This window comes from Thalassophryne amazonica, chromosome 15, assembly GCF_902500255.1.
Source record: "Thalassophryne amazonica chromosome 15, fThaAma1.1, whole genome shotgun sequence".
In the NCBI taxonomy this organism is placed as follows: Eukaryota; Metazoa; Chordata; class Actinopteri; order Batrachoidiformes; family Batrachoididae; genus Thalassophryne; species Thalassophryne amazonica.
In genome coordinates, this window is record NC_047117.1 from 56,367,387 (window position 1) to 56,379,694 (window position 12,308).

At 40.4% G+C, this 12,308-nt stretch overlaps 1 protein-coding gene across 1 annotated transcript in view; it reads left to right on the forward strand.

Moving 5' to 3' along the window:
• Nucleotides 1-12,308, forward strand: part of helz (helicase with zinc finger) — a 155,353-nt gene that overhangs the window by 80,611 nt on the left and 62,434 nt on the right. Inside the window, exons 17-18 of the mRNA XM_034188104.1 lie at nt 6,687-6,788; nt 10,555-10,733. Coding sequence (XP_034043995.1) covers nt 6,687-6,788; nt 10,555-10,733 — 281 coding nt within the window. The remainder of the gene's footprint in view (nt 1-6,686; nt 6,789-10,554; nt 10,734-12,308) is intronic.

A 12,308-nucleotide genomic window follows, 5' to 3' on the forward strand; every position in this document is an offset into this window, starting at 1 on the left:
CATATTTATCAATTCCATGTATGAACAGAGCTGTTGGACTCCTTAGCACAGAGGTTGACCAGTTTGTTAATTCACGTTTTTCACCACCAAAGATTTACAAACACTGGCATAATGTATGCAAGCAAGTACTATGGCAGAGGGAGGGGTATCATTTTGTGGTTACTACTTCCTTTGTGCCTTGCAAACCTTTTTTTGTTTGGGTGTGTTAGAATTTTCAGCAGACATGCTATCAAATTAAATTGTTGCATGTGGTGCAGGTTATATTTTTGTTGTATGTGTGTTATCTGCATGTGTTTTTCAGTTTGCAAGACTTTTTTTATAGAACTGCCTGCTGTTGAATTGATGGATGTTTTTGCATTTGTGTATTCTTCTTTTGCTGGGTTGTCTTAATTTGGAAGTATTGTGGCCCCTATCAGCTACCATACTCATTCCTATTTGTTAGTGCCCAATGGATGTATACTGAAACAAAGTGTGTGTGCATGTGTATGTTCAAGTGGCATCAGTTGTGCAATTTGTTCAGCTGTTAAAGGAGGTCAGACAGAGGGCCTGATCAGGGGTGTGTGGGGTGTGCAGATGTGTCCTTTTTTTGAGCTCGAGGGCACTGGAATCCTCAGCTTTGACATTTGAACTCAGAAAACATCAGCGTGTGCAGTATCAGGCTATGGTGGTTGTTCAAGTTGCTGTTGGGGGCAGGGAATCATTTTAATGAATATGTCATTTGTGGTCAGCGCACATGAATAGTTTGCATATCAGTGTGTTTCCCGGATTGAACTGAATGTTCACATAAACTATAATCCCATCAGTGAAGTTTGTGTCACTGCATTCAGCTGCACTTTGTCTTGACATTTATAAAACTTGGTCAGATTTTTTTTTTCCTCCATTGGTATTTTTGAAATCATCAGTGAGCTGCTGTGCTGTGGACACATACCCACAGGACATTCTGTAATTTCTTCTGTTGGAAGCAAAGCGTTGTAGCACAGCCACATAAACGTTTCCCACCTATGAAAAATGAATGCAGCTCCTCGGACAGTCTCCCCTTGACAGGAACTAGAATAGGAGAGAAGAGGTTCTGTATAAGTAATGTAAAGAAAAACTGCCTTTGAAAAAACGTGGCAATGTAATATTAATTTTTTTGTGAATACATTTAATATTCTTGGTGTTTGATGAATTATACATATTTTAAAAGCAAAGACAATTGGAAGTGACCCTTTAGTCCTCATGCTGTCTGTTCATCACAGAGTTCTGTGAAAGTTATGAGGGTGCGAATGTGTAGATCCCCTTATGTTCTAATTCCACTTTCTGAATCTTGCATTTTTACAAATGTTTAAGTGGTTGACTGTAAGACAGTACTGTACAGTTTTCAATGTAAATTAGTTTAGAGAAAATGTTTGTCCCTGTTGTAAAATTACCACTAAAATACATACAACCCCAATTCCAATGAAGTCGGGACATTGTGTAAAATGTAAATAAAAACAGAATACAATGATTTGCAAATCCTCTTCAGCCTATATTCAGTTGAATACACCACAAAGACAATTTATTTAATGTTCAAACTGATAAACTTTGTTTTCATGCAAACGTTTGGTCATTTTGAAATGGATGCCTGCAACACATTTCAAAAAGTTGGGACGGGGCAGCAAAAGACTGAGAAAGTTGATGACTGCTTAAAGAACACCGAATTGGAAACACGTGAGTGTCATGATTGGGTATACAAGGAGCATTCCCAAAAGGCTCAGCCATTCACAAGCAAAGATGGGACGAGGATCACCACTTTGTGAACAACTAGTAACAACTAAAAAAAATAGTCCAACAGTTTAAGAACAATGTTTCTCAATGTTCAATTGCAAGGAATTTAGGGATTCCATCATCTACAGCCCATCTGAATTGCCTGCGATATCTCCTTCAGACTGAAATAACTTGAACACACTTCCATTCATTTTCTGCACACAGCTCCTTTCAGGTCCACTGATTTTTGTCTTTATGAAGCTCTCATTCTCACTGTAGTTTTTACACTTTAGGAACTAGCATTATTGTTTTGTTAATGCATAAGGTGGTGGCCAAGCATTTAGTGTTCTTTTTTCCAGAGCAGAAGGTTCCCGGTTCAAGACCACCCATGCCCATTCTCCATGTAATATGGAGTTTTGTTAGGAAGAGCATCTAGCATGCAGTGAAGAGGAATTTTCTGCGATATCATGGAGTATTGTAACTGATCACAGTGGCGCTATCATCCACATGGACCGCGCTTCCAGAGTTTGACACACGTGACCCGCAGATTTGTTGCAAGCTTTACATAAGTGTGATTTTGTGTCGTGACTTGATTTTAAAGTGATGACTACATTCATTTTGATGCATTTGTAGTAAAAATCACTGCCTGGGTGGAGGAAATGCCACATCTCCATACTCACACAGCCTGTTTAAAAACAAATGAAAAAAAACAAAAAAACAGCCTCATGGAGAGACGAGTTTCTGCTGTCGCGCACACATGCAAGCTCTGCTACCGTGTCTGCTGCACAAACAGGTTCATCACTTCTGAATACAACCACACACACATACACACACACACACACACAGTTGTGTGTGTACAGTTGTGTTCACATTTCATTGACTACAAATACATTAGAACACGTTCATCTTGAAGATTAGTTAGTTCAGAATCAGCTACTTATCATGACTTGATTTTGTTAGCTTCTCATACATTCCTGTAGCGTCATTGTCGTAGATTTCAAAAAATCATTTTCATACAGCCTGTGGTCAATACATTTGCCTGTAAACCTGAGCGTCTGTTCACTTCAGTGGGACTGCATGCAATAGTTTTTTTCATTGCCTTGAAACCCGGCGGCCATTGGATAAATGCCATGATTTCATCCTGCCCCTGGACACTCAGTGTCTCTGCGGGTGAATGGAGCTGTGGGCAGGCCTCGGCTGGCCTGGGCGCTGTGGTTCTGCATGTTGATTGGATGATCAGCTGATAGGTTGAATCCTGTTTTGATTGACAGCTATTTTGAGAAAATCACCAGCATCATTTAATCATTGGGAGCTCAGTCCCATTGCGGATTTTGCAAGGGAAGTCGAAAGACGAGCTGCAACCCATTTCTTGGTATTTCCTTGGCGAATTTACTTGATCATTTCCATTGTTCATTTCTTACAGTGTAAATAAAACACGCTCATAGTATTTCCTTGTTTCAGTTTAACATAATTTCAACATTTCCTTGCTTGAGTTTAATATCGTTTCATTAGTTCATTCAGTCAGTCATGCTGTTGGCTATGTCGGAGAGAGCTAACCAACTAGCAAGGTACACACACGATGGTAGACAATACTAATATTGTCGACCTGATTTTTGTCAAAGCCATTTGATAGACTTCCTTCTGAGGAGAAACTTAGAATTAAACAGCAGGGCAGATCATCACCTAAGATTGATTTGGTGCAAAAAGTAGGGAAATGTAACAGGTCTTTTCAGCTCTCCTGGAATGGCAAAGTTAGTTGGCTGACTGGAAGTGCTGTGACAAAGAAAATGTACTGTTGGCCATGCCTCTTGATATAACCATCTCAGGGATGTCTTATCTGGACAAAATTGGGTTTTGGGGATCTGTCTAAATTTGACTATGGAACGAGCAATGAACATGTGAGTCCATGTGCAAGGTTAAGTTGCCTGGGCAGGGTCAGGGTTGAACATGCAATTTATGAAGGTGCTCACATTCAAGTGGCAAAACATCATGAAACAGTCAAACTAAACAGGGCCTTCCTGAACCGCCTTAGTGATACCAAATCATCCAGCAAGGGGAATTACAGGGAGTTCACAGAAACATTATCTAAATATGACTCTGTCCTGGCCACGCAATTCCAGTCATCGGCTGTTTTCCCTGGTATGTCTTTCAGTCTTCATCTCTGCTCTTGCAGCCACTGTTTCTGATGAGGTCAGAGATGAAATTCAGGCTGCTCCCTTTTTTGAGAGGCAGGTGGATAAAATAACTGATATTGCTTGCTGTGCTCAACTTTCTCTCATTGTTCGCTATGTTGAGAGTGCAGGTAAGTCAGGAGTGTTATTGTTTTTTTTTTGTTTTTTTTTTATATCTGAGGGGCGAGATGCTCAGTTTGTTTTTGGAGTATTAAATGAAAACATGCAGGGCTACAATTTTAGGGATAAACTTGTGGTACAATCATAAGATGGGGCTGCTGTCATGGCTTCAGCTCTCAATGGTCTGCAGGACAAAATGCGTCCTGCTCTGTGTTCCAGCTGCAAACAGAAGTGTGCAATCTGACCCACTGTGGAGATCTATGTGCACATTGGTGGGTATACCTGCTCTGGTTCCTTGTCCAGAACAAAAGAGGGGTCATCTCCTTCATCGGAATCCTCACTGTTTGGTTCAGACTGACGACACGCCGTGTGCTCCGTCTTGCTCCAATTAAAAACAAAAAATATCCACTGGTGTGCTGTCTGCTGTATCACTGTATTACGTTACTAAGCCATATATATTGATTTATAACAGAAAACAGTCAAAAGGGGGAAATAAATATAAGTGTAAAGATGATTGAATATATCAGAGCAGTAAATTGATCAATCTTTGTGAACGCAGCGCATTGACTTCCCATGTGCGGCTTCTCCACCAGCTGCCACCACATGAATTCTGCCTTCCAGAACAGCTCTTATATAATCATCTGAATTATCGTCCTGTTGCCACATGTACAGAAGGGCTGGATTGTCATTCCTGCACTCATATTGTTATATTTAAGCTGACCCCCGAGCCAGATAAAAAAAAAAGCAAACAGGCTGTGTTTGCCCTGTAGTTCCCGATAGTACGTGAACGCAGCAGCAGTGCTCACAAACCGGCTTCTGCACTGTATGAAAACATTCAGCTGGTCGAACGAAGTCAAATTAAACACTAACGTTACAAAAACTGAGCAAACGATTAAAAAAAACGCTAAGAATGACAGCAAAACGAAATACGGACAAATTGAGGTTTTCGGAAGCATTCAGTCAAATTTTTTGACATGAATTCTGCCTTCCAGAACAGCTCTTATATAATCATCTGAATTATCGTCCTGTTGCCACATGTACAGAAGGGCTGGATTGTCATTCCTACACTCATATTGTTATATTTAATAAAAACAATAAGCGCACGCAGGAGGCGATGGCTGCTGCTGCCACTGGGTTCAGGTATCATCAGAAATTACACAACTTCTTTGTTTTTTTCAAATTCAGCAGTTGCTTGTGGCAGGAGCGTGGTTTTCATTTTATTTTTGATAAAATAATTCATTGTATCCACACAGAAGATTAATTCTGGCCTATATAAGGTGCTTGACCCCAGTGAAGCTGAACCCCGAGCCATACAAAAACTGAGCAAACGATAAAAAAAACGCCAAGAACGACAGCAAAACGAAATACGGACAAATTGAGGTTTTCGGAAGCATTCGGTCAAATTTTTTGACAGTTTAAAAATCCTGACGACGGGCCAGCTGCAGGAAAGAAGCTGCGTGAAGGTTAAACAATGTCAACGAAAGTCTAGATTTCTTGTTTAGTTTGGGCTTTGTTGCCTTCGTTAAGTGCCATGTGACCGGGCCTTAAATAAAGTCCAGGACATATTCAGTGACTTGGAAATGTTCACGTTTCCATCCCCTGACTTGTCTGAAGGAAACTGGCAGTAAAAATGATTATTATTTACAGGTGTTATCAAGTTTTAGAGATTTGCTTTCAGTTTGAGTTTGAGGAAGATCATTTTAGAAATTTTTATTCTTTATATTTTTTGTATTTCTTGTATTTGAAATGGCATAAACAAATTAAAATGTGTGAAATACCAAGTGTTCAAATCCTTTTGGAGAGCACAGTATCCTAACCTTATGATGAGTGCAAAATGATTGTGGTATTTACTGTTTTATTATATGACAATATTGAGATACGATAATTTGGCCATATTGTACAGTTCTACTGTCAACTAGATGAAGAGTTTGAATATTAATTTACATCTACATTAAAAAAAATGCTTAAAGTGGCAGGGGGATAAGGGGGCTTTAATTTGGGGAGTGCCCCCCCGCCCCAAACCCAGAAGCTGAAAGTTTTCATCCATGGTCATGCTCCCAAGAACCATTTTACTGAAAAAAGTCTGAAGGACCTAAATGACATGGTTAGATGGTGAGGAGCTTGCAGGCATGTGAGAGGCAAATAAAGAAAAATGCTTTGGGGGGTGGGGGTGCTGAAAGGTTTTAGCCATCTTAATGCTCCCCTGACGCATTTACTCAAAAAGAAAAGTCTGAAGACCTAAATTACATGGTGAGATGCTGAAGAGCTTTGCTCGTTCATGTCTGCGACATATACATATTATTTGTGCAGGTCATATACCTCCTAAAGACAAAGGCATCAGGCAGTTGAAACTTCCAACACCTATGTGATAAAAATCTTCAAAGAATCTTCAGGAGATGTTAACTATTGGGGAAGAATATTGCTGAATTTGCTGTTGAGTTTATCATTAAATAAATGTGACCCTTTTTTGACCATTTTGTGTTGGCTTGCAGTAATTTGTGCACATTTTAAACCTGGACTTCATCAGGAAAATTGTGATTAAGAGAGTTTCTGAAAAGAAACAATATTGATGACACACTGAAGAGAGTGATTAGCACTTTGTCTGTTACACAGTTACTTTAGTACATAGTGTATCTGGCTTTGTGTCTGACATTTCTCTCCCACCCCCAGAGTCCTGATCTGCACTCATTCCAACAGTGCAGCCGACCTTTACATTAAGGACTATCTTCATCCTTATGTTGAAGCAGGCAATCCACATGCCAGACCTCTCAGGTAAGGAAATGGGCGTTATGGTGAAGGAATGAATGTTTCATGCACCCATGTGCATGCCATTTGCTTTGTGTTTGCATACGTAAAGTGCACAACACTTCGAACCCCAAATTATAAAAAGTTGGGAAGATGTAGAAAATACAGATTAAAAAAAAAATACAGTGATCCTTAAGTCACCTTGACACTTGCACCTATTTTGTCCCCGTACTGGCACACAGTCTTGTGTGCCAGTGAGTAAACTTGTTGTAAACTGTTGTAAATTGTGCGTGAACTGTGCACGGCTGCGTGCCATTGTGCAAAGAAAATGATGAAGTACATAATTTCTGACACGCATAAATTTCATGCCACTTGCGTGAACAAGTTGTGAACATTGCACAACCTATTTGCAAACACTGTGTGTGAATGTGGGCAGGGCATCTGTACGATTATGACGAGAGGTTATATCTATATTAAACATAACTTTACAGATACATTAACTCATAAGAAGAAATGAAAATGCAACTGTTTTACCAATCCATTACAACATATATAATAAATATTTATCTCTAAGACAAGATTCCAAATGCATTCTCCACCACAAGACAAATACAAGACACCCTGCAGCTGTAGATAATTTCTCTGTGATTCTGGGAGCGATGAGAGAATGGTTTCATCAGGCAAGTTCCGAGAGCAAATGTGTCATTAGTAATGAAATGATATGGCATTGCCGGTAGTAAGTCAAACCTGTTGCCAGGGCTGCCCTTTGTCACTGGTTCTGTTCATTACCTTTATGGACAGAATTTCTAGGTGCAGTCAGGGTGTAGAGGGGGTCCAGTTTGGGAACCACAGAATCTCATCTCTGCTGTTTGCGGACGATGTGGTTCTGTTGGCTTCGTCAAATCAGGACCTTCAGCGTGCACTGGGGCGGTTTGCAGGTGAGTGTGAAGCGTCCGGGATGAAAATCAGCACCTCCAAATCCGAGGCCATGGTTCTCGAGTGGAAAAAGGTTCTTTGCCCTCTTCAGGTCGGTGGAGTGTCCTTGCCTCAAGTGGAGGAGTTTAAGTATCGCGGGGTCTTGTTCACGAGTGAGGGATGGATGGAGCATGAGATCGACAGATGGATCGGTGCAGTGTCTGCAGTGATGCGGTCGCTGTATCGGACCGTCGTGGTGAAGAGAGAGCTGAGCAGGGGGGCAAAGCTCTCGATTTACCGATCGATCTACGTTCCGACCCTCACCTGTGGTCATGAGATTTGGCTCATGACCGAAAGAACAAGATCGCGAGTAGACGAAGCGACGGAGATGAGTTTCCTCCGCAGGGTGGCTGAGTGCTCCCTTAGAGATAGGATGAGGAGCTCGGAGTCGAGCTGCTGCTCCTCCACGTCGAAAGGAGCCAGCTTAAGGTGGCTTGGGCATCTTTTCTGGATGCCCTCTGGACGCCTTGGTGGAGAGGTGTTCCGGGCACGTCCCATCGGGAGGAGGCCCCGGGGAAGACCCCGGACACGCTGGAGGGACTATGTCTCTCGGCTGGCTTGGGAACGTCTCAGGGTTCCCCCAGAGGAGCTGGGGGAGGTGTGTGTGGATTGGAAGGTCTGGGTGGCTTTGCTTGAGCTGCTGCCCCCGCAACCCGACCCCAAATGAAGCGGAAGAAAATGGATGGATGATATGGCACAGTCTTTTTTTTTTTTTATATAGCGTGGTGTCAAGCAGGACAAAGCGGGATGCATTGGCACTACAAATTGCGTGGCTGTGCGGGGATCAAATTCATGCAAGTGTCGAGGTGCCTTAACATTTACTTTGACTTCTGTGTCATTACAGGCAGCATGAAGCCCAGATATTTCATGTTTTGTGGTCAGCTTAGTTCCATTTACTATACATTCTTTGCTGCAATTAAGGCCTGCAACACATTAAAATAATTAAATAAAATGGGACATGGCAATTTCTCCCAAATAAAATGAACAAATTCTCACTTTTACAGCCAGTTTTTTGAGGCAGGTGAGGGGATGAAACATGAACATTTTCAGTTCACTGAATGTCTTGGACTTGTCTTCATCAGTCATTAATAATTCAAAACAATATAGTGAATCTGTGCCAAGTAGGCACTTTTCAGTATATCAGTGACCATGCTGGAAGGACGCCGGTGAAGGAAGCCATGAAGAACCCCCGTGACAGCTCTGAAAGAATTCTGGGCTTCAGTGGATGTGAGTGGAGAAACTGGGAATGGTGCAACAGTTACCTGTTGCATCCCCATCCCCAGGTTCATGCCGGAGTGGAGTAGAGAAGGATCATAAGACAGGAAAACAGATCAAATCTCAGCTCAGGATTCCCATGTGCCTTCTGATAAAAATGCAGCTGAAATTTCACATAGTCTTTTAAGGAAAATCTTCCTCTTCCTCATTTAATCACAAAGCTGTATGACTGGTGATGTATGTAACTCATAAAAGTTGCATTATGCACAGTTGCTCCAACCACAGAAGCCTGTCATTCCTTCAGAGTTGTCTTGGTGGCTTTCATCATGGGTATAGCATTTCCTCTCAACTTAAAAAAAAAAAAAGACAAACAGTATCTTTTAATGCAGTGAGGAAGAGGTCTGTGTCTCAAACTTTAACACTGTGACACTGACTGTAAATGTAAATTTGCGCACAGTAGCTTAGTTTTTCTGTCATATTGACAGTTTTGCTTTTTCAACATTTCTGAGTGGGATTGCATAAGTTTTCTTTAACAGAATAAATAAAATATAAATATTTAAAAGTAATGTTTGAACAAGAGCTGAACCTGGACTGATTTCTCAGACCTGCTTTTTTAAAAGTGAAACCTGAATAATAATATTAAAACACTTTCTACAAATGATTATGGGATCATTTGTAAACAGTAAACAGTTTGTACAGTTACTCTTTTCATGTGAAAATGAGTGAAGCCCCCCTCCTCCTTTCTTTCTCTCTTCTCTCCCGCTTTCCTCCCTTTGCTCAGTTAGACTGTTGTTTTTTTTCTTCCCTGACCAAACAGGAGCTTTTTGGAAACATGAAGCCTTTCAACTGTAAAACAAACTATAACTTTCTGAAAATACAGCAGTTATTGGATTCATTCCATCAAAAGCTTTAATGAAAGCTGAACGCTGTTCAGAGTGCTCAAGCTGACACTGACAGTTATTGTAATGTTGCATGTGTACAGCATCACAATGGAACTGAAATGAAATATTTTTCTCATGTTTCTCATGTAGACTTGTAGATATCATTACAAGGTGTTTGCAGAAATATCACAATCATTTACACCGAGTCCCTGCATTTTTTCAGTAGCCATAAGTAAATGGACAAAATAAATGTTAATGGAGCTCATAACTTTTAATGATAGTAGTCAGTGGATCAGTTCATGAACATTTACAAGTCAGTGAATGGATCTTGAGGTCATTTACGTCAGTTGGGCATACACGACTATATCGAGAAAAGAGCTGTCCTGCCAGTTAAAAGCTTGAAAATTTAATTGTCACATGCAGATATGTGCATCAGAGAAGGACTGTTTTAACAAGAAGTCATTCAATTTCAGGTCCAGTTTTCCAGGAATCACATGGGAGACTCGTGGATTTCATTTATTTTCTTGTGTGAACCAACATTAATTAAATGGGAAGGATTTTTCCTCCCACCCATAACTTTTGCAAATGTTTGAAGAGTAGGTATTAAAGTTGTGTTGATGGCTAAGCAAACTAAATTGAGGTGACACAGTCAGAGTTATGTTGTAATTGTTCTTGTAATTCTCTCTCTCTCTCTCGTTCATTCTCGTTCATTCCCTCTCCAGGGTATACTTCAGGAACCGCTGGGTGAAGACGGTCCACCCAGTGATCCAGCAGTACTGTCTCATCTCCAGCACACAGGTCACTTTCCAGATGCCCACAAAGGATGACATCCTCAGGCACCGTGTGGTTGTGGTTACCCTTAGCACCTCCCAATACCTCTGCCAGCTCGACTTGGAGCCTGGTGAGTTACACCATCTCAATAATTCCAATTGTGCCTGTATACCTGCCCAGTAGAAAAGCAGCTGTACCAGCCATTAGAATAGAGTCACAGTCAGTTGCAGCAGCAACAGCTGGTGGATGACAATCGGGGTGTTGCTGGAATTCGACATCAGTGATTTGTGTTTAATTCTTTTTTGCACTGTAATCATAAGCCAGAAAAACTGTTTTAAACAAAATTTCTGTGCTTATGTTAAAGAAAATCACTTATTTGACTTTAAAAGTATATATATTTTTTCCACATATTCTTTTTCTCTGATGCAAAGCTGGGTTTAGCCTAAAAATGTTTATTTCATCGTTGTCACCTTTTAAGCACCAACCCACATCTGGGATCTCCTTGCATCCGTGGCAAGTAGAAAAATATGAAAGTGTTTTCAGTCCTTACCAGCAATGACCATTTGTGAGTGTACAGTTGTGGTCGGATGTTTGCATACACTCTTCATGGAGATGAATATCATGGCAGTATTGGGCTTTCAGTGACTTATTTCAGGTGAACAGCATTCCTGTCTTGTGTAAATCTATGATCCTCTTTCTCAGATATGCTCTGAAGGACAATTCTATGGTAACGGAATTACAACAGCAGCAAAATCTGGACATATGGCATCTAACCACAACAGATTAGCTGAGATTGTAATTCTGTTACTGTTGAATTGCCCTGAAGGTCTTTCCTGTTATACTGTGTGTTGGTCCAATGACTGCTTTCAGTCAAACCCTGAAGGTCCAGTTTCACAAATAGGACCTTCAGAAGCCTTTGGAAATGAAGTCCTATTTTTGGAACTTTCAGGACTATTCAGTGTTTATTCTAAGTGAGTGTGTGTGTGTGTGTGTATGTATGTATGTATGTATGTATATATATATATATATATATATATATATATATATATATATATATATATATTCACCCCTATGTGTAATGATTTGATTGTTTTTATTTGAGAAAGTCCAAAATATACTGAAATGGAATCATTTTGCTGCAGAAAAAGAACAGCTGCAAGAAATTGAAAGCCTGTTACTGCCATGACATTCATGGCCTTATGAATGTGTGCGCGTCTGACCGCAGCTGCACAGAGTATTGTGGGAAAGTCTTAATGTTTCTGAATAACATTTTTTTAAAGCTTTTCTTTTTGTGTAAAAATAAATTTCAAAATTTTAAATTTCAAGAGATTAGGAAAAATTACTGAGAAGTCATGTGTTAACAAAAGTAGCAGATTAAGGAAGACCTGATTATATTTTAGGTTTATAACACTAAATGGGGAAATAAACAGTGGATAATTAATTGACTGAATTGATCCCCAAGATGTTTTTGTAACACAATTGGGTAGTTCAAAAGAGAGAGGGAGGAACAAAATGTAGAACGTTTGGAGTGCCGCTCTAGTGCTCTTCAGTTTGGGGATCCAACAGAAGGGTTAAGGTAGTTACTAGGCATGTGGAGATTAATCGATAGGAATCGGTATCTAGATACAAATGTGCATGATGGAAGTGCATCAGTTCATTCAGTGTGCATCGATTCAATTGGCAGGTGAAATCATGATGCAGCGCT